Raw genomic sequence first — 23,015 nt, 5'->3', positions numbered from 1 at the left:
TATGCTTTTAAGGTTATTCTAAGATTATTCTTAATAATATGAAAAGTCAGACCAATTTTTCTTTTGTCTTTGCCAGAGATGTACTTTTATGTGTTTAAAAATGAACAGAAAATCAAGTCTGATATAACTTTCTCTTTTTGACAACAAAAAGAAAAACTACTTGCATTGTAATTTAACACTGAAACTAACATTACCACTTTTTCCACATTTCTTTTTATGCCCTTGACAGATGTACGTATATTTTCCCTTTTGAAAGAAAACATCTACTCAACTAAAAATAATACGAACCTGCCTAAAACAGATCCACACAAAATGCCTTCTAACAGTTTTGATCTTTTTGGCATAATGTTTGAATTACAGTTGCCTCTTCATCAACAGGTGGAACTCACAAAGATTATTATTTATTTACTTCTTTTTTTTTTTTTGCTATAGGAAGTTTAGCAGCTTTAAAAGGCTGCAAGTGCAAACTTCATGAGGATTTTTTTCTTTGTGCTGGCCATGTCTACATACAACCTGACACATCATTAATGTTACAACACTGGCAACAGTTTGACAAAAATATTGTGACATTTTGAACAGTATTCCAAGGTTCCTCAAACCAGATGGTGCCATTGTTTATGGTGCTGCAAAACAAATTAGAAATATAAGAACAAATCTGATGTATCATACAACCTTTCTTTTATTGCACAGTTATCATAAAGAACTACATAAATAAAAATAGAAATGTGTACCTTTCAAATAAGTCTTGGCAGCACTTTTTAATATTTTCATCAGTATCAGCGAAGGGAGACGTTTTAAACAACTGCACACAGTCAAGTGGGGGAACAAAGAGGAGTCCTGAAAAGCAACGTTACATCTGGTCTATTACATTGCCTTGAAACAGACTCTGAAATTGCACAAAAACAAATTTTTGACTTTTACCAGCAATGCAAGCGTTGACTAGAGACGCACAAGTCCCAGTGATCATGGCTCTCACCACCAGAGCTGAGATGTCACTTCTTCTTGGTGGGCATATGGCAGCTATAAGAATAATGTGAGAAAAGAAAAGAAAGGAAAATATTACTGTAACAAAGACTCAATTATGGGTTTAAAAAAACAACAACATGATAATGTAAAACAAAGATGCTCACACAAGCCTCCAATCACAATGCCGAGTGAGCTGAAATTGGCAAATCCACAGAGAGCATAAGTTGTAATTATCTCCGAACGAACCTGAAACAAGAGAATCATGGTTTTTTTTGGTTTTTGGGGGGTTTTTGGCGCTTTAACATTATTTTCCTTCTGTTTTTTTGCCCTATGTTCTTAGAAATGCATTCAAATTAATTTAAATATCAAGGAAATGCTTTTTCTCAACAATTCTCTGTCAGAGTATTGTGTCTGCTGAACAACAGTCAATTCAGTAGTTTTCAACATCAATATTTAGACCCAAACATAATTTATCTACATTAAAAAGCTTTTTATATTGGTTTACGTAATGCTACATGTTTCTAAGAATTTTGGCTTCTCATTAGCTATAAATTACAATTATCAAAATTAACAGAAATAAACGCTTGAAGTATGTCACTATATGTAAAGTTAAAATTACATAATATATGGATTTTACTTGTTGAAATAAATTACTAAAATAAATTAACTTCTGATGTAATTTATTAAGTTACACCTGTAATACTTACAGATATCCACATTCTTTTGCCTCCAATCACTTCATCAAGTCCTTTGAGTCTGTTACTCTTCAGATCCGACAGCTTCTGATAAGCGACAAACTCATTGAGGAAGAGCTTTGTACCAATAAGCTCAGCCACGGTGAAACTCTCATCATATGGTATTCCCATCATGAAGGTAATGGGCATGAACACATATGAGCAAATTAACTGCAAACAGCAACAAAGAAATAATTAAATATATACCTGATTGCTTGCACCTTCTTTTTTTTTAATTACTAAATTATACTGCAATAATTAACTGTAAAGTAGCAAGTTTAGCTTCTGTTACCTCAAAGGTGATTTCAGGATATCCAACCATACCTCCAAGCCAACTCAACGCGCTATTTATGAAGCCCAGGATAGCAAGAAATGCTATGAGATTAGCTGCAATGTTAGCAACAAGGCCTATAGATGCAGATGCACCACTGCTAGCAGCCTCCAAAATGTTCTGTTCATCTCTACAAAGATAAATAAATTGTAAAACAATTTTACACACAAAGCAAACAACTAAATCAGTGCTGTGAAAAGAATATTTGCACCTTTATTTTGTGTGTTTTTACACCTAAATGTTTTAGATAGTCAAAAAAAGATAAGAAAAACAATTCATTCTGATCAAAGATATCTCAGAATCAGAATATTCTGTTAGTTTTCCAGTGATGTTTACTTTATCATTAAAGTTAAAGAGGTAACCCTTGTTGGTAATAATCGGGTTTGGGTGTGGCTCAAGACTGCATGACTTACTAACAGTGATGATTACTATTTCACAACACAATAGAATGCTCTGAAAGTGCAAACTCACCCAGCAGCCACTTTGATGTTCTTTTCTGAATTAAACGGACTCTCTTCTGTCTCGGGATAGGACAGCTTAGACATAGCCAAAGCACATGGTGCAGCCATCACAGAGGCCGATATCAACGAAGACGCATCAATCTGAAAAAGATCAAGTTTGCATATACTCAACATGTTTTACCCAGGTTTTGCTACGTTTTGCTAAATTTAAGAACATTTCTGCAGATTAATTTTAATATTTCACATATACTGACATCAGCAAATTCCAGTCTTTGTTTTCTAAATATTACACATTGTCAGCATTTTCCTCATGTTCAATAAAATTTTAAAAGATAGATTGCATAAAACCTGTACCTTCTTTATAGGACACATGTTGTTATGTTCAGAAAGTGATGGTAGGTTTGCATATGTAAAGTTTAGTTTGAAGTCTTTTAAATCATCTCCCAGTATGTTGCAGGCAAATTTGAACATTAGAGACAAATCAGAATTCCTTTTATTGTCATTGTGCAAGAAAGAAAGCGCAACACATAATCAAAACTGCTTCAATGTGGTTCAGTCTTAATACAAACTTAGCAGGCAGGAACACAGAGTTCTGCTCTTTTAAGTTTATTTCCACAGAAGAACTTATCTTTACAAGCCTTCTCTGGGGAGGAGAGAATAATTTGTACAGCACAAAAAGATTTTCTATGGTTCATGAAAGTTCTGATCTTTCATAAAACATGAAAGTTTATGTTAACCTTTTCGACAGTTTTTTTGCACCTACTGAGTTTATTGTAATCTTTTGAAGTCAGTTTTTATTGTTGACATGTTGTAGGTCAACTACAACCCCTGCCAGCCCAGAATACTCCCAATTTGTGCACAGGGAGTTGGGAGTACTCTGCTTAAGGCAACAAAGACCAATCAAGATTATAGTGGTCATAGTATGACCTTCATATTTTCTTACCATTGTCAGAATGTCAATGTAATATTATTTTGGGAATTTTAAAGGTGTATTTAACTAGTTCTTTTCCTTTGTGAAGTGATGATAAAACCAATAAATCCAATGAGGTTGAAAATCAAGAATCTGGTGTTGAAGATTTTTTCTTTCAACTCAGGCTTGGACACAGCCTCAGTGTGTCCAAACAACACTGCAGCAACCAAGACTCTAACCTACAATGAAGTGAAAGAGGTTTCAGCATCAGCGCCACCATCCACAGTCAAGGGCCCTGGACGTAATATTGTGTAATGTGCACCACGACTTTTGGCGTACAAGCTGCCTTCATTTTGTTTAAATTAATTACCTGAACATGCCTTTTATGAATTTACATTTGTATATTTTCATTCACTCTCTACTTCCTTTATATTTTACTTTTTATTACTATAAACTAGTACCCTTTTGTATAGAAAATACATTCCAAATATCTAATGGGCAACAGATTAAAGGGTTGCTTTTTTTTTTTTTTTTTTTAAATGAGAACAGGTGGAACATTTTAATTTGATACCTGCCTGTGCCTGTAATATGCTGGCATGTGAAGAACTTTATCTCACCCCAAATGAGATGAACGCCCCCATGACGCTGCCTGCAATAGTAGCAAAACCACCAGTCATAACAGCATGGATCTCTGATTTGGTCATGTCCTTCAAATAGGGTCGAATCAGCAGCGGAGCTTCAGTCTAATGCAAAAACATAAACAGCAATTAGGCATATTTAAAAACTTCAGCTTTTTTCTACATTTGATATCATTCTTGATTTGCTTGCCAAACTAAGAATATTCCATTTAAAGTGATGCAAAATGATGAAGGGCATACCTGCCCAACAAATATGTTTCCTGCCACGCTTAAGGTCTCAGTGGGCGAGGTTCCCAGCGTTATCTGCATAGCCCATGAGATCTGCATGGACAAAAACACATGGCTTCGAGTTACAGTACATTATAGCACACACACACAGAGACCTACAGAAATATGTGTGATGCTTTAAGAGACATTTTTTACCTTTAAAATGAGCCACTGCATTGCACCCAGAAAGTAAAGGACAGACATAATGCTGCTGAAGAACACGACGATGGGTAAAGCCTGACAGGAAAGTCATAAATTAGTTCAGTACATTCAGCACTTGGTACTTGAAGTGCTCATATTTTTGAGTTTTCCTACACACTCACTTGAAAGGCAAAAATGTTGCCAATCAGGTCACCGAAAACAAACGATGATCCCTCTTTGGTGTAGTCAAGGAAAATCTGTGATCATATGGTGCACAAATGAAAGAAAGGTAATAAAAGAAACAGGGGTAAATTATTTAAAATTGTTATTAACTTTATAAGTACATGCAGGGAGATGACAAGTAGTTGTTCTGTTTTATCACATGAAGTTAATTTACAACTTTATAGATAGTTGAAGCACACTTTAAAAAGTAATTAGGAGGCACGTGTGTACTCATATTCTGCTGACTTAGACCTGGATGCTCAATAAAATTGCTGAAGATAAGAGTGTATGTAGATTCACTTAGTTAAATATTACATCACTAACTCTGTTTATCATATAAAGAAAGCATGTAGTAGAGAGAAACAATGTTTTGAGAATAGAATAATCTCTGTCACTCAGTGGGAAAATTGTCAGAGAAATAGAAGCGCACATATGGACATATTAAAAAACTAAAAAAATGAATACTTTTATTATTACTTATATAATGTAGATATTCATATTATTTAAAAATGTTGTTTGTTTATAATATATACTGTTCTTTATATGCATTAATAGAAAGCTGAAGCCTATTTGTGAATGTACAACAACAAAAAATGGTATTGTTTCTATATTTTCTTTAATGGACTCATTTAATCCACAAAAACAAAGTCATACCTGCACTTGTTTTCCAAGCCAATCGAAGGCTACAAGACCTGGTTGGGTTCTTATAATGAACAGTCCAATACAGAACTGCAGTCCCAGACCCCAAAACACTGGCCTCCATGAGATCTACAAAAACAAAGCTGTTATCTTTATCACTTTATTGGGGCATGTTCATTCACTTAATACAGGGAGGCACTTCAGCTGAATCATTAAATCACGAGAGCAACCAAGCTTAGTCATATCCAAGGTCTCTGTGAAACAGAAAACGTGACTGATAGAAGCCATGCATGTTTTAAAAGAGTTGTAAAGGACTATTCATCGTTGATTAGAGCCGGTGCGTGCCTAAGGGAACTCACCATTGCCCTGTGAGCCGAGAAGAGGAATAGAAGCACGATAAACATGCACACACCTCCGAATGAGATAAGCTGCTGGGGACGTTTTCTTGTGTCTAAAGCAAGCCACACCACAAGCAGGCCCACAACTGCTAGGATGAAAACCCTGCCAGACACAAAAGAGCAAGATGTTTAACATGTGCCATCGTTTAGGGGGCTGCTTTAACACAGAATACATTGGAATTAAAGATGTTAAAACTATTCACCATTTTAGCCATTTCAGGTTGGATTTGAAGCATCGAACTGCGGGTTTGAAACACCGGCTGATGCTTTTCCCCTTGTGCTTCTTCACAAGTTCGTATGATACAGCAGCAATTGCCAGACAAGTTAGGACTACAAGAGCAATGGCCCTCTGGAAATTCAGCACACAGGCGGCAATGAAGTACGCCACATATCCTGCAGGGAAGAGTACAAAATAAGCTACTTGTAATAACTGTAACTAAACAAAAACATGTGTATAAGTCCTTACTGCACTAGTTTTCAAACTTTTTTTCTATTACAAGTACCACATAAGTGATTCCAAACACCACCGAACTATTACATATTTTAAAATAGTACAATAGCAGGACTTGGAATTATTTAGTTTGTTGTGTTAGGCAGAACCACTTCCACCAATGGTACTTTTATCACATTGTCTTACCAAATAAATCTCTGCTAAATGAATAGACTTGGTTTATTACCTGCTCCGAGTATGCCCAGCACAATGTACTTAAAGATTTTGGAGTGATCCTTGATGTAACGTTCTGTGGCATCAATTGGCTTGGAAACCTTACTGAAAGATTAAGCAAATAAACAAACTAAAAATACAAGCATGTTACATTTTCTTTAATGCTTTCTTCAGTGATTGACGTTTTCGTGATTTGGATGTACAGTGAACCCTCGTTTTTCGCGGGGGTTACGTTCCAAAAAGAAACCGTGATAGGCGAAATCCGCGAAGTAGTAACCATTATTTTTTTTTACAATTATTATACAATGAAATACTCCATAACACATTGAAACCAAAGAACAAAACCTTTTAACAGGCCCAAACATTTGTTTAACAAATAAAAAGTACTGTATAAACTTTTTTTTTTTTTTTTTTTTTACAAATAACTACTGTACTGTAAAATAATAATTTTAATACGAACTGAAGGCGGATTCCCTGCGCCCGAATTGCGGAGATCAGCAACCCCCCCCACCGCGACCTGAGTTATTGGATTAGAACGGGAGAAAATAAAAAATGATTATGACAAAAAAAAAAAGTACAGTAGGACAAATAGTGACTCGCGTGTATTTCACTGCTCTTCTGACTGAGCCGCTGCATCCTGACTCCGCTCTGTAGCGGGTTTTTTTTTTTTTTCTTCTAAAGCCCGCGGCGCAGGTGTGTTTTTTCGAGAGAAGAACAGTTATCGGTAGTTGCTGTCGCTCTTTTTTCTTCTGGGCAAAAAAATTCTTATAAACCGACATGCCACCATCGATTAAGTTAAATTTGGCAAGCTGTTTTACGTACGTGTACATATTAAACCGCAACGTTGTTGACACACAGGTAGAGAAGAAGCGGAGAGACTGTTTAGCCAATCAGAAAGCAGAACACAATGCACGACGCAAATCCGTGAAGCAGCGAGACCGTGAAAGGTGAACCACGAAATAGCGACGGTTCACTGTACTGCAATTAACACTTCATGTTGAATGAGGCAATAGGAGTGCAGAAATGCTGTTCAGATTTTTTTTATACAGTCAGCCACATGCTAAAGGTGTAAACTAGACTTCCAAGGCATAATAAACAATAACATCCAGGAGGACTCTCTAATTATAAAGCAGTTTCTATGTTTGCAACACAAAACTTAAATTTCATAATCGGACAAACCTGAGGTATGATCCTAGTTTCTTTCCTGATTTTACAGGCTGACTTTTGATGCTGTTTGTGTCAGTAGTTTTCTCCTCCTAGCAAGATAAAGGCATTTTATGAAAGCAAAAGGAATACGGTGTTACTTTCTTTGACTGATAATGAAATAAATACTTACCAAAACTTCATAAGCATGGTTGTCGATGCCATCTTCAGGGTTTTGGCTTAGATTTTTAAGCTTGACACTGTTTTCGTCCACTGAAAAACATAATCATTATTTACTTCTACCCAGCAGCCAATGTGAAAAGCAGCTTCAACTTGCAAACAAACAAGAATGCTTTTTTAGGCCGAGCCTCTGGGAACTCTACGAGATAAAGCAGTTTAAAAAAAAAAAAAGCCTACAAAGTCCTTAGGGTTATCATACAACCCCAAAAAAAGCCAGGTGAAAATATTTCAAAATACATAGTTCAATTCAAAGAAAAGTAGAGCTAATGGCTTACTTTCTGTGTCCTCCCAAACCGAGCTGTCAAATGCTGGACTGTAAAACACACCTCCAGGAAATATACTCTGCCCTGGAAGCATGCTATTATTAATTAACAGGCATGATTTCTTTTCTCCTTTTTTACTGCTTTTTTAGGAGGTGCGAGTCAGAGGTTAGAATCAGCGTCACTTGGCGAAAATGACAGAATGGAGCTTACAAAACAACACATGATTGCACATCATGCTGACTGTGTTTTTAACTGACCAAATTACCAAAACAATAAATGATAAGATGAACGTAAATGATGAATCATGGAAAGTTGTTATTTTTTTCAACTTTTCAACTTTTGAAGGAGTAGTTTGAAGGGACACACCCATGACACACTATTGACTGTAAAGACTTTTTTGGGGGTGATAAAAAGAGTATAAATGCCATTAGGTTCTTAAATAAATCTATTACAGTTTTATTACCTGGAATACAACATTTAGAGAAACATTTACTCTCCTATTTTTTGGAAATGCCAGAAGATTATTGGAAGTATCCTGCCTGTGATTCAAGTGTATCTGCACTCTATAACAAAACCATACATAATAAGAACAGGTAAAAAATTGAAAACACTGGAATGAAATGACTGAAACAAGAAGTAGCAACATTACTTGTCTGCTGACTTGAATAAATTGCAGCAGTCTGTAACAAACCTTCAGCATGCTTTGAATTTTTTCATTTGTTAACCATCATAAACTTCAATGTATTTTATTATGAGTTTTTGTAGTCATTCAAAAATAATACAAATCTGTGAAGTGGATGGAAGGTACTCCCAAAGTAAAAATCTGAAAGGTGTGGCATGCATTTGCATTGAGCCTCTTTTACACTTTATTCTACAATTGTTTTATTTCACCTATTAATAAAATAGTGTCCACCTGTTGGTAATTTTACTTCAGTAATTCAGAGATTTGATTTATTGATGGAAAACTAACTTGAGCACACCATGCCCCATGTGAAACATGGTAGTGGCAGCATCTTGCTGTGGATGTTTTTTCTTAGTGAGAGGGAAACAGAAAATGGATGGAACTAAACAAATGCTAAGGAACACATATTATAGACTTGAGAGTGGGATAGATATTCGCCCACCAGCAGGACAATAACTCTAAACATGCAGCCAGTGTTACAATGTAATGGTTGATCAATGCAATGGTTCCCAAATGGGTGCAGTGCCATTGCAGGGGGAAGCATTATGGATGAATGGAAAAAAAAAAAAACACCTACACAAAAGTGTTTCACTGTAAAGATTGTTTGTAGTGTGTTTTGTTGCAACCTGAAGTGTGAAATAAACTTCAGTGGAGTTTGAAAACAAAATATGTGTATAGGTTTATGTCTGGTTGAACGATGTGTGTGCCCAATTGATTTTACTTTTCTTTTTTGGGGGGGATTTTATTGTAATTCATAGGGGGGCCCAGGAAATCTTTGGGAACCTCTGGGAGGCCCAGAAGAAAATCTTTGGATCAATGCATATTTGTGTGTTAGAATGACCTCGACCAAAATCTGACTGAGAGTTTTTAAGGTAAAGATGGATGTTCACTGACATCTTGTGTTCAATCCGACTGAGCTTGAGCTATTTTGGAAAAAAGAATGTCAGCCTTTAGAAGAACAAAGCCGGTAAAGACACAACTTAAAAAACTATTACAACAAGGATCTGAATACAACTTCACATCACACTTTTCAGATTGTTATTCTCTGTAAATTTTGCAGAACAATTTTGGTCAAAAAATAAATAAATGAAAGTTACAAAGACATTTCTTCCACTTGACAATTGAGTGCTACTTTTTGTAGGTCCATCACATAAAAACACAGTAAAGGTTTGTAGCTGTTAATTAGCAAAAAAAAATGAAGTAAAAAAAAAAGTTCAACATGTGTGAGCATTTTTTTCAAGGTACTGTAGCTGTTTATTGTTTCTAAACCGTTCTAAAACATTATTACACCACATAAAGTTCTGTTTTGTTGCAAAATGCAGCTATACCATGGTTCATAACACTCAATGTGGACACATGCCTGTCTGGAAGAATATATTAAATGATTGTTGATGCTTAGAAAGTGCTACTTAGTTGTGTCTGATTAATATTTAGAGAGCCTTTGAAATGCTTAAACCTATTACATGAGCTTAATGATCCGTTAAAGGTTTGAGCAACAGAACCATTAAACTCAGGTCCAGTAACTTTAAATATTTGTTTCATTATACCTGCTAAATTATGTAGCTACAAACAATTTGAAACTGTAAATACTCAAGTCAATGATCTGCTGAGCAATGGACACAAAAAGAGACGAGACACTAAAGCAAAGAAGACAAAATTAGGATTGTACTTTACTATTAATTAATTTATTTGTAATATAGGCCTAATGTCATAAATAGTGGCTGACTTTGCACGCAGTGTATTTTTCCCATAGTGTGTATCTTGTTTCGTCTGATTCCAAGGAACTAGACGTGTTGTTGTGTTTCTGCTCTACCCACTGTGACTAGCGGGAAGCGGAACACGTTGTTAATAATTCCCTCAGTTATGTCTTGCAGGTTTTGTCTTACCGGTATATTGGTCAAAATCCAAAGCGTTCTCAAGTCATAGTTATATTCAAGTATAAAAAAGGTATTCTGCTTTATCAAACCATTATCCATCAATCTTGGATCGTCTTCTTGGTTCGTGAAGGTAACAGACAGATATCCCTGTTGTTATAGTTCAAACTGAGGGATCCTAAGGCATTGTTGAGTTCCTTCAGAGAGTTCTAGAGTTGCTCCTGAGTCTTTTTAAATTGGATTTATTGTTATATAACACAGATTAAGAAGAATTTATAAATGGTTGGTAATATTCTGATGCTACATGTCCGGTTGTTATTTACAAAGCCATTAATTACTATTACTATTATCAGTAGATTTTCTTTTCTTGTTATGAGTAAGTTTGCAACCATTTTGTCTATGTAATCTAATTTATTTGTTGTCTCTTTAGTACAGTACATGTGAACATGCACATGAATATTATAACTTGGCTTTAATTACAAATTTTTGATAATCATTGAGTTGGTAAGTAATATATTTCATTTAATTTAGATAAAGGGTAGGACTAAATAAGTGTTCACTTCTTAGTACTCCTCTTCAAACAGAATAGTAGTGGTAAACAATTTATTTTGTTCTTGGTTATGTATGCACATGTTTTCTCTGTCCTATGCTTGTTTCAAATCAAGAAGAGTCCAGCCACACTGCATCGGAAACTGATTTCAGCCATTTGTTTCCAAGTTCTAGTTTCAGTCATGATCAATATTTCTTGAGCGTAGGTGAGGGTGGAAAATTAAACATAATTAATAGCTTATCTTTATGGCACAACCTTTTTCTTCACCAAGACAGACTAGAACAACAATAACAATATGGCAGACAAAGCCCCAGTCTGTCTATTCATTTCCAAGTCCATCTCTTAAAAAAGACACAGGTACTAAAACACCTTTGTTTTAAAGAAAGACTCATTCACAACCTGAAGGGTCCACCTTTTGTCCCCAAGTATTCTGCTTGTTACTGAAGGAATACATTTCTGATTAAATAATCCTTGTTATAGAAATGTATAGTAAAGCCTTAAAACAGGGGAAAGTCACATATTTAATGTTTAAAAAACAAATTTTAGTTAATCATCGTGTTATATTTCAAAGCTGTCTTTGGTCAGAAATGTATATGGGTAGCCATGGCTTCTTTGGCTTCTATTGGCCACAAAGAACTTATATCCATTCAGAGTCACCTAAAGGTTGCTTGTATCCAGGTTTAAAATTTATTTATGCTTACCTACGTAATATTCGAGAACTACTATCGTGTGTTTCAGCGGCAGCCAGTTTCTCATTTTGCCTGTAAGACAGCCATGAGGGTTTGAATCACCCAAGACGGAAAAAGGAAAACCAAGTTGACGTTAGCAGCGTTTAGCATAGCTTAGCTATAATACCCTACAGCAGTATGAACTTTGTACTATATTTAAGTTGCTATATAACAGCATTCTAGATCGTTGGGCACACGAGTATCAAATGGTAAGCGTGATTTTCATAAATAAATAAATTATTTAACTGCTTCGCTTAAATGTTTTCGCTTTAGCATGTTGTTGTTGGCTAGCTAGCCTGGCTCCGATTCGTTTTAGCTAGGTACTATGTTAGCCAACTCACCTCGCAGCCTATGCATTTTTGCCCCAATCTTACTGTCACTTGGTGAATGTTTTAGGAATGTATTTTGCGCTAATGCATCTTACATTTAAAAGATAACTTATTTAGACGTTTTGGCTTTGTAGCTAATGCTAATGTTAGCACTGGAGTTGTTTTTAACCTTTAAGACAAGTTATATTTTTGAAACTGTAAATACTCAAGTCAATTTTGGAGTGTAGTAAGCTGAAACCATTGTGAAAATGGAATGAGTCTTGTATTGTAATTTAGTGCAAATTTCTGATGTCTTCCATAGGTTTATGAGAATGCAGAGACATGGGTGACATGAAAACCCCAGATTTTGATGACCTTCTGGCAGCCTTTGACATCCCAGATGCCACTGGACTGGATTCTAAAGAAGCCATCCAGGAAAGCCACGAGGAGATAGATAATCAACTAAAACACTCAGTAATCTGTCTGGATGACAGCTTACTCAGTAACCCAGTTGCCACAACAGCAGATGTTCCTCTTGTTAGTGTTATAGTGAAAAATACAAGTCGACAAGAGTCACTTGAAGGTTTCAGTGACCGGCTTCATTCAGCTCCAGGGTTGCAGAATGGATACAAGGGACAGGAGGCTTGCATTAAGCCTGTAGAACCATCCAGCACAAGTTTTTCTAATTCATTTCAGGCTGATTTGAATGGGGAGAGTTCAAGAAACCTTCCTGGAGGAATTCCCCTTCAGCAGAAACCTGATGAAACAGCAGTATTTTCTCCATCACTTTCCCATTTTAGTCCCCCCTACAGTCCTCAGGCAGAGGCATTGTATAGCAAAAACCAAAAGGTTTCAAAACAAGAGGGGCCTTGTTGTCTAGAAGCTCGGGTTTTGGTGGAACCTTTAGTTCCAGGCAGGGAACAAAAATCAGATATTTTTTTGTTCGATGCGTCTCCCAACAACACTAAAGAGAGCACACCAGAAAATGGCAGAAGCAACGATCATCTCTCTGATAGCAATATCAGAGGTGAAACAGAGAACACCACTAGAGCATGTTGTCCATTTACCTCTTTAAGCAGTGAGCAGAACTTTAAAGAGACAGAATCCCAAAACACAGAGGATGTTACCAACTCTTATTCATCTGCCAAATTTCAGACATCTGAATTGCCCTCATCTAATGATGCTCCAATTGCTCCAAAAACTAAAAAGGATCCCATTGAGAACACTGATCCCAAAGAATCATCAGCATCGCACAGTGATTGCGTTAAAGCTAATAACATGGCACCCATATCACCAAGAAGCCCCAGGAGTCCTAATGAAGTAGTGAAACGGTTAATGAAACCCTCTGATAGCCCTGTAAGCCTCTGCAGTGACAGCAGCGGTAAAACATCCCCTGCAGTGGCATCTGTTTCATCCCCAGCCATACCCAGGGTCAGAATTAAGACTATTAAAACCACTTCTGGTCAGATCAAACGCACAGTGACCAGTGTGCTTCCAGACTCCGAAACAGACGAGATTCATTCTGCTTATGAATCCTCGCCATCGCAGAGCATGATCAGTGAAGATTCCTTCTGCAACGTGTCCCCTCGTCAATCTCAAGCCAGTTGATTGCAGTCCCAGGAGTAACCCAGCATGCACATCTTCACCCAAAATGCCCAGAAGGTCTGAGGAAAACTCGAGACGTTTTAGGACAGGGTTCCACTAGGAGTAGTCGCCCTGTCCAACGATCTGTTGCACACGATGTGCAGAAACCAAAGAGAGTTTCATCTACGACAGGTCACACATCAAACACAAACTTTCTTCCAAAAGCAATGCACTTAGCAAGTCTAAATTTGGTCCCTCACAGCGTTGCTGCTTCAGTTGCTGCCCGGCCCTCGTCCCATCAACAAAGTCAACACATTCTTTCCTCCTCAGTTTGCAGCACTGTCCCTCTGGTGCATCAAGTCAAAACAGCCACGCCTTTCCCCCGTTCATCTGCCCCGAACACAGCTGCAGGAACCCTAAACAGGCTTTTGACAAGTGCCAACCCAGTGCCTGTATACGTGCCTAACCTGAGCCCCCCTCCAGAGTGCAACATCAAGCTTCCGCCTCACGGATATTGCTGCCTCGAGTGCGGCGACTCGTTTGGCGTCGAGAGAAGTCTGGCGTTTCATTACAACAGGAGGAGTGTCCAGATCGAAGTAGGATGTACGCACTGCGCAAAGACCCTGGTTTTCTTTAACAAATGCGCCCTGTTGGCACATGCACGGGAGCACAAAAGCAACGGCAGCGTGATGCAGTGCACGCAGCTCCATCTGAAGCCTATATCAGAGGAGCAGATGTTTGTACCTCTGAGCTCTGAGTCGACGAACACGGGCCCATATCCCTCAACATTAGTCTCACCAGTCAGTGAACCCGTCATGCCCTTATACCCAGACAGTGTGATTCGCAACAGGTTCCGTTGTCTGGAGTGCAACAAGCAGTTGCCAGACTACAAAGCACTTGCAGGTCATTACCAGAAGATGTCAGAAGATGTGGAAGGGCTGGTGAGTAAATGGGGTGGAAAAGTATGAGAAAGTGTACTTTGCATCTTTGTTAGTGTGGATTAAATCAAGAGAAAAAGGAAACAATACTGTGATCAAGTTTTGAAGGCAGAACTAGATTGTAAAGGCTTTAGAGCTAGATGTTCAAATATAGTGCCAACCTGCTTAGTGCAATGGAGTCATTCATCTATAGAACGCATGAGTCAGAGTGAAACCTTCCCTTGTGATTCTAAAATTTAATGTTATAAAAAATGTTAATGCAAAAAATGTAAACAAAATGTACAATATAATATGATGTAAGTGCTTATATTTAAAACTGAAGCAATTATTCCTGCTGCTGACAGTTTTTATTATTTTGGTTTAAACTGAGACAAAGATTAATATTTAGATTAACAGTAGCTATGAACTAACCTTTTTTATGTCACATTATATGCTCTTTTTTACCATTTTGTTACACAAGTATAACAAATTCATTTTGGCTGCTTAATTAATCGGGCCATCTGTTCGGTTACAGCCTGCAATTAGCAGCTTAAGTGATATATTGCTCATCCCTTGCTAATAGTAGCAATTATAAAAAACGTCAGCTTAATAAGGATATTGCCCATTTAGTCAATAGTTTCCAGGACCAGCAATATTTCCTGAAAAATTTCAATTTTTTGTAAGTGTGGGGAAAGTATAATAGCCTTTTTTCAGACAGCTGACCAGCTGTGTGTAGCTGCCTTTGGGAAGCAATATTATTGCACTTCTCTGCTTTGTACAAAACTCCAGCCAGTCGTTGAAACTGTATCTTTTTCAAACTTTGGCAGACCTTGATTGCGCTATTCAGTCTGTTCATATTCTGTGGTTATAGTTGGCATTTAAACACATTTTGTGGTTAAGCTGCATCACAGACAGAAGTTATGTGTATGTTCAGCTCCTGTAATAGGAAAAAAAAGTAAATCATAAACTTAGTCCATAAAGTTGAAGTATCTATTCTTTGTTTACATTTTTAATACATTTTATGCTCTTTTCCCCACGTTGTCCTTCTCTTTCATTACAACAGATTTGTAAAGTTTGCTCAATGTTGTTGCCAAACAAGTGCAGCTTCAGAACTCACCAGCGCCTCCACGCCCACAAGTCCCCCTACTGCTGTCCTGAGTGCGGCGCCCTGAGTCGATCTGCTGACATCCAGAAGCATGTCAAGGAGAACTGTCTGCATTATGCTCGCAAAGCTTGGTACAAGTAAGTAGGGTAAAGAAACAATAGTTTTTTAAAATTCACAGTAAGGTGTTATAATAGTGTTTCTTAATATATTTTCTTCCAGATGTCTTCACTGTGACATGGTTTTCAGAACCCTTTTAGGACAAAAATCTCACGTTGAGGAGAAACACTGCGAGATCTTGTACAAGTGTTCAGTCTGTCCAGTTGCCTTCAAGACCTCTAATGGCTGTGAAGTACATTTAAAAAATAAACACAAATCTAGCAAGCAAGCTCCTCAGTAAGTAAACTGCAAATGGTTGGACAGTTCTAAGTTGTACTTTTCATTTTAAGAGTTATCAACACATTTATTCTTTTGTATTTTTGCAGGTTGATATTTAAGTGTTCCTGCAAGGCACTTTTCAACAAAAAACACAACTTTTTTCAACATTTTCATGAAAACGCCAACAAGCGAGTTACATGTGTGTTTAAGTGTCCAGAATGCAACTCTGTGTTTCCACAAAAGCGGCTGTTGATGCAGCACTTCAAGGTTAGTTCCAAACATATTGCTTATTATTGTTTTGAAGTTTGCAATCATTTCCCTTTACATAATTGGGGAGGGTTTAACTTCCAAAAATGTTGTACCTTTTTAAATATTCCAAGTTGTACTAAGGAGAGAGAAATTTAATCACAAATTGCAGGTGTTTTGTCTTGTTACACTACTGATTCTATTCAAACAAGCATTTTGTGACAATTTTCTTTTAGCTTAATTTATTATAAAGTATAAGGTATGGTGTGTTTAACTGCAATGAGTGATTTCCTCTGTATGTTTGTCATCTGACAGAACGTGCATGTAGGAAATTTGACGGCAGAGACAGAAAAGGACAGTAAAGAAAAAGAAGGGCTGGATTGGTTCCCAGAGTCTCATCCTGTCCAGCAGGAGAAGAGTCACATCACTCGTAAAAACACAGACAGTCTAAGGAAGAAGTCAGAGCAGGACGCCAAATCTCGCGTTAAGCCTCGGGGGTGGACATGCGGCGAGTGTCTACAGTGCTTTGGTGAAAGAGAATCCTACGTTTCTCACATGAAGATCAACCATGGAAAGGTAAATGTTTGACTACAACCTGTCAAAAAATGTCAGAATTAATAACAAATGTTACCAATGGCAATTGAAAATGAAAAAGTATGATGTGATCTACTTGCTCAGTGATGTGTTACTCTTTCCTCCATAAAGCTGGAGAAAAGCTATATTTCATCCACTTTCTCTGGCAACTCACAAAACTGTGAGTTGCTGACTTAAGAACATTCAGGAAAAGATAAATGTACAACAAACCAGATTTTTATTGTACTAGTATTGTTATTGTGCTCAATGAAGTTCAGGTTTTTGGTATATTTAGGTTTCTTAATGTGGTTAAGTGGGTGCAGTTTTACAAGCTCGTCTCATTGGAACTATGTTTGATGTTTTTACCTCAGTCAATGAAGAAATATCCTTGTCGCCACTGTGAGCTGTCGTTCAACACAGCTACCAGTCTGAGGAGACACATTCGCAGTGAACATGATGGTAAAAGAAGAATTTATTCTTGTTGGTAAGTTTAAACAACCTCACAGTTTATATTAATCTCTTGTCTGATTTTTTTTTTTTTTGGCTTTTAAAGAATTTACAGTAGGATTTTCACCTTTGACCGTATTCCATAGGTACTGCACAGATCCAAAGACAACCTTCACAACAAGCGTGATGTTGAAGAACCACATAAGTCTTATGCATGGAATTAAAAACCCTGATCTCAGGCAGATGCCCAAAACATCCATCAAAGAGTTCAAAAGCCCTTCAGGGAAGGTAGGTATAAATGAATAGATAGATAAATAATCAAGCTTTTTTTTAATACCAGACAAAGATGAACCGAGTAAGTAGCAAAGCCTACTTTCAAGTTATGATTTCCTTCATTGTTTTTTTTTATTTATCGCTCTAAAAACAATTTGAAAACAGCTTTTTGTACTTACTCTTATTTATCTTCATCTGTTAATGCAATTTTATGATTTGAAACTTTTGCGTGAGATGGAAAAAAAAAAGCCAAAATAAGAAATTTGTAAAGGGCTAAACACTTTTTAACAGCAGTGAGTTTTATTTGTAAAAATAACAACAACAAAAAAAGAGTTCCTGCAGGCCATTGTTAAAATGTAACAGATTGTAGTGATCACAGTTTTAACCGGTTGTTTTATGATTTTCTTCAGGGGATAATATCAGCGTCGCCAGTCAGGCGCAGGCAGGTTGACACCTCGGATCGCAGTGATCTCGACGCCCCTTCAGCTAAACGTCTTAAAACTCAGTTCCGCTGTTCAAAGTGCGGTTTCATCACGGACGACAGTACCGAGTTCCATCAGCATATACCTCAGCATAAAACAGATGAAAACACTCCTCAGTGCCTTCACTGTGGTCTGTGTTTCACATCTGTGGTTTCTCTTAATAGACATCTTTTTATTGTGCACAAAGTCAAAGATCCCAAGGAAGATGAAGAAGAGCAGGAGATGAGAGATGTTGGTCGGTCGGCTGGATCAGCCGCGACTGCTCATGTGAATGACTTTAAACCCTCGCTGGATGAGGAGCCAGAAAACCCTCCCTACACCAACACTTCAGACTTTCATTTAAAATTAAAAACTCTTTCCTAGGACAGATTCAGCTTCTCCCCAGTAGTGAAGGTTACATCTGTCCCAGAAAAAGCTGCATTTGTTTGCCCTTTTTTTTTATGGTGTCGAGCCAGATTTGTGCTTCAACGTCAGCTTGACGCAGAACCTACACTATGTGGCTCCCCTTTAGCTTGACGTGCACCTGTCCAGAAAATAACTCCACGTCGTAGCAACACATACTAACAGCTGCTATTGGCCCAGGTGGTGTGTGTTTACATGGATCGCTGATTTGCTCATAATTAACCCCCATGTGGATCAAGAGCATAAAATGTAACGGGCTGTAACTGAATCTGTTTGCTCACCGGTTTGGCCGTGTTTGTTTTGAGCTTCCAGCAGCTCTACCGGTCTGTGCCAGTATTCTTTTGCACATTGTCTTCTAATTTTTCTCTTTTTGTGTTGTGTTGCATTCAGTAGTGACTGTAATCAGCATTCAGTGGCTTGCACTGTCCTCAAAGAATCGACTACGTTCAAAATAACTTCTTTCTGAAATCTAAAGTAGAGATTGAGGTGTAACTTGGTTTTTGTGTATCTGCATGCCTATCTGTGTTCAGGTTGCACACTTGGGGTAGTTCACATCCTTCACATTATCCACAAAACGTGAAAGTTAAGTTAATTGGTAACTAAATTGACCCTGTATGCACGTTCACAATTTACCAATTGAATGTGCATGTGTGTGTGTGTGTGTGTTTTTTAAGTTAAATCTGTAATGGACAGCTTTGTCCATCTGTCCGCTTGAATTCTTGTCCCATGAAAGCTAGAAAATACTCCATGCTTTATACATTGATTTGATGCTGAAGCATACGTTTGGCTCATATGACTTTAGTTATTTTAATGGACTGGGGTACAAAGCTTTGGGGCCTTTTTCATTTTTGTCATTTTAAAAGAGTGCAGTATATTTAAGCAAATCCAGTATTTTTATTTGTATTTTTTATAAAGAACAGTATTGTCATTATTCACTAAAGTAAATTTACTTTGCATGTTAGTAATATGTTAATCTTACTTTTCACATAAAACAGCGCTCATCTTTACTTTTAAATGTGTTTTCAAAGCCCATCTCATCAGGATGCTCAGGAATATCTGTTTAAAAGTCAAGTCTCTATTTTCACAAATGCAATAGATGGTAATGTGATGAGCTAAAATTTAGTTTTGAATGCCACAAACAAGTAGGATTATTGTTGATTTATTGTAACATAAAACATTTGAATTTAGCTGTACTTTAATTGTAGTACTCGTAACTACAAAAAGAAAGAAGAACAGTACTTTTAAGACCATAGACAAATATAAACAAAAGGCTATTAAAGTTGAATTTTACTTTTTATGTGTTAAAATTCCTAAAAGCAAAAAAAAATAAAAATCTGTATCATCCGGTTGGCACTGGGCATAAAAAGCTTGATTGGTGCATCTCAGTTTTAAAATGCTCATGTCTTTATGTTAATGGTTAAATATGTGTTGGTCATCCCAAATTTGACTTTTCTTTTGTGTGTCGTGTGTGAGGAGGAGACATTGAGGTATTGAGGTTTTGCTGCAGCATTATTGAAAATACCTCATATCACCAGAAGTGTATCTTTTCAACAAGTTAATGTCAGTGATAGTTTCAAATCAGGGTACATAGATTTGGATAATCCAGAGAAGATGTGAGTGTGAGCTATGGTGTTACATCTAGGATACTGTTTTCTAAACCCCAACCCAGTGGACGCAATCGAATGCAGAATTATGCCAGGAGAAAACTAACTTGCGGATCTGCGATCATGAAGGATGTTTGTTGTCTGCAGGTTCTGATTTGTGCAGCAGTACTTCTTGTTTTGTGTTGTCCACGTGACGGTTCCTACCTCCACTATAAATGGCAGTGATTGTTAAATGATCCGAGGCTTTGGCAGGTTGAAGTTAATCTCAGTGCAATGTAAGCAATTATATTTTTAGAACTTGTATTCTCCCATGTTAATGAATTTTATAAATTATTTTGGGAATATTTAGGTTTAACGGTCATATTGACTTGATAAGCAAGTGAACCTTTTCTATTAAGTGCTCAAAATCACACTATAGCAGTTTATCTGCTTGTAGGTGGGAAGGGTTAACTGTTCACAACTTAGCTTTTTATAACATTCAGTAAAACACATTTGTACTTTTGATACAGTGTAGAAAGCGGACTTGTATAGAGGAAAAAGAAACGTGTACATACAGTGATGAATGAAACCTGGATTCACAGCATCCTCTAAGCCATTACATCTGTTCAGCATGCAGTGGCCTACATGCCTTGCTGTTACGTTTACATGAAGTATTTACAAATAAACAGGTGCATTTAATGAAACATCTGCTCCGTCTTGTTTTTGCAGCATTAAACATTTGTATTTGGGTGACGCTGGTATTTAAAAGTGACAGGTCACACTTCACACAAGTCACCTAAATGAGCAGTGTCCAGCCAATAAGCACCAACCACTAGAGGATGACCTCATGCTTTCAGAAAATCAAGCCCAGCCCATCTTGGTATAAATTCCTCTTCTCGTATTTGGAGAGCTGCAAATATTTTTAATTATAAAACTATTACGATAAGCAAAGGGAGAAGCAGGATGACAACAATCTGTAGAGGGGGATTTTTGTCTTCTTTCATCCTTATCTCTTATGTCGCGATGACAACCTCAGTGATGCTCGATTTAACCGAACTGAAAAACAAAGTATCCCAGCTCAAGGTGAATCCCAGAGGAAATCTTTGGGCAACAGGTAAGAACATTTTAAACTGCTGAAAAAAATTAATTTTGTCTCAATAGAGGCAGTTTTAATTGGGAGTCTGCATTTTATTATTATTATTATTATTATTATAGGGCATTTCATGGGCAAGAAAAGTGTGGATAGTTCCTTACTGGAAACTGTCTTTGAGAATATTGACGCTCCATCTGAAGACAGAGATGTGAATCCTGTGGCCAGAGTGGAAGATGTGCAGGCACTGATCACCAAGATGTTGAGGACCGCTCAACAAACAAGAAAACAGACACTGGAAATGTTAGTCTAACTTTATTATATTATTGTTTACTGCTAATTCATTGTATCATTTAAATTACTGTAAGCTTGTTTGATTGGAAATATTTTTGTTACTGCTACTACTTATCGTTACTATCCTTTTCACTATGTTATATTGCTTTTATGTAATGCTTTTGTAGTATTATTTTGTATCATTCTTAAATTAAAATGAAATAGTTTATAGTTAAATTAATTTGATTATGATAAAATTATTATTTCATTCAATTATAATTTAATTATAAAATTATTTTATGATTATTTAGTACATTTTTTCACATCTAAGGGTTACAATTACTAGTGTTATTTTACTGTTTTTACAGTAATTTCTTGTGAATATTTTTATTACCACTATTATATTGTTGTTTTGGCTATTTTATTATAATTAATATTTAACATGAAGTTATATCTTACTAATATTTTCATCTTATTTGCTATTATTACAATTACTACACTATCTCACAGTATATATATATATGTTTTTTATTGTTTGTTTGTTTTAATATAGAGAAAGAGGAGATCCAGCTTGAAGAAACCAACCTCTTACCTGTAACAAAACGAGCACCAACTGATGAAGATCAGAGATCTATTATTTTTGTCAAGTAAAAAAAAATGACTAATTTAAGCAAGGTATTTTTTTTCTTGTGATATTTATTACATTCCATTCGTCTTTGTGTTTGTTATTCAAAATATACCTGTGCCCTTCTTAACATGCTGTATATTTCTGTTTCAATAAAAAGAGCAAAGAAGTTATATGTAGTGCGTGTTTTATTAATGTATTTTTAATAATGGATGGCTTTGGATGTCCTGGCGCCCCCTTTCGGCATGTCTGTTTATCATATCCGGGTGACAGAGCTGAGCATCAACGTGCTGCTCCCCATGTTACTAAACTAACCAGCATCTGTTATGCCTCTAATAATAATGTGCGGATACCCGTGTAGTGGTAAAACACGGAGGACAGAAGAACTGAAGGCGCATTTTGAAGAGACCACCGACCGACAGGTTCACATTGTTGGAGACCGAGCTCTGGGCGTTGATAGAAACAGTGTTTATGCAGGCAAGTTCGGCTAGCTTCGTTCCCATTCACTATTGTTCGGTGCTGTTCGCTTTCTCTGAACCTTCCGACCCGCTGACAAATCGTCTTAAAAGTTATTAGCGTCATACTTTGGCTTTATTCCACTCTGTTAAATTGTTTGCGACCCGGACATGTTTTATTCGAGTACCAGGATACCGTGGCATGTAAATACTTGATCCGGGTTTTTAAATATAATCGCGTTTCAGCTGGTGGGAAATTAGCGAAACACGTGATCTGAAACCTGGTTCATATATGCAGACATACTGTAGGTGTGTTACAATTTTTCTTCCTGGCTCCCCTGTGCTAATAAAACCAATAGCCCTTAATCCTTTATCTTTACTGTAAAAGTTCAAATATGTATAGCGCAAACCAAGTCATAAATCATA

General features: G+C 36.8%; 3 protein-coding genes across 3 annotated transcripts in view; 2 read left to right on the top strand and 1 right to left on the bottom strand.

The window, feature by feature from the left end:
* Nucleotides 1-415: 415 nt before the first annotated feature.
* Nucleotides 416-8,366, bottom strand: slc28a1 (solute carrier family 28 member 1). The gene is made up of 18 exons (XM_032548123.1): nucleotides 8,030-8,366; nucleotides 7,708-7,787; nucleotides 7,551-7,627; nucleotides 6,385-6,476; nucleotides 5,911-6,100; nucleotides 5,669-5,810; nucleotides 5,325-5,438; nucleotides 4,631-4,705; nucleotides 4,464-4,544; nucleotides 4,281-4,361; nucleotides 4,020-4,145; nucleotides 2,503-2,633; nucleotides 1,993-2,161; nucleotides 1,674-1,871; nucleotides 1,131-1,212; nucleotides 922-1,020; nucleotides 732-837; nucleotides 416-623 (listed from the first exon to the last, which is right to left on the bottom strand). The coding sequence occupies exons 1-18, from the start codon at nucleotides 8,109-8,111 to the stop codon at nucleotides 503-505; spliced, it is 2,046 nt and encodes a 681-aa protein (XP_032404014.1). The 5' UTR covers nucleotides 8,112-8,366; the 3' UTR covers nucleotides 416-502.
* Nucleotides 8,367-11,901: 3,535 nt separating this feature from the next.
* Nucleotides 11,902-20,850, top strand: znf592 (zinc finger protein 592). The gene is given in 12 exon segments (XM_032545548.1): nucleotides 11,902-12,060; nucleotides 12,482-13,761; nucleotides 13,763-13,861; nucleotides 13,863-14,684; nucleotides 15,724-15,902; nucleotides 15,985-16,158; nucleotides 16,248-16,407; nucleotides 16,702-16,962; nucleotides 17,331-17,443; nucleotides 17,553-17,694; nucleotides 18,090-18,521; nucleotides 18,523-20,850. Coding segments are annotated over 11 exon segments (3,669 nt in total). The 5' UTR covers nucleotides 11,902-12,060; nucleotides 12,482-12,501; the 3' UTR covers nucleotides 18,550-20,850.
* Nucleotides 20,851-22,391: 1,541 nt separating this feature from the next.
* The window catches only part of kti12 (KTI12 chromatin associated homolog), a 33,747-nt gene continuing 33,123 nt past the window's right edge, over nucleotides 22,392-23,015 (top strand). The window contains 1 exon segment of the mRNA XM_032550712.1: nucleotides 22,392-22,611. Coding sequence (XP_032406603.1) covers nucleotides 22,461-22,611 — 151 coding nt within the window. The 5' untranslated portion in view covers nucleotides 22,392-22,460.

This window comes from Xiphophorus hellerii, chromosome 2, assembly GCF_003331165.1.
Source record: "Xiphophorus hellerii strain 12219 chromosome 2, Xiphophorus_hellerii-4.1, whole genome shotgun sequence".
NCBI lineage: Eukaryota > Metazoa > Chordata > Actinopteri > Cyprinodontiformes > Poeciliidae > Xiphophorus > Xiphophorus hellerii.
The sequence above is the reverse complement of the archived record's forward strand: the minus strand, read 5'-3'. Positions and strand labels throughout refer to the sequence as shown.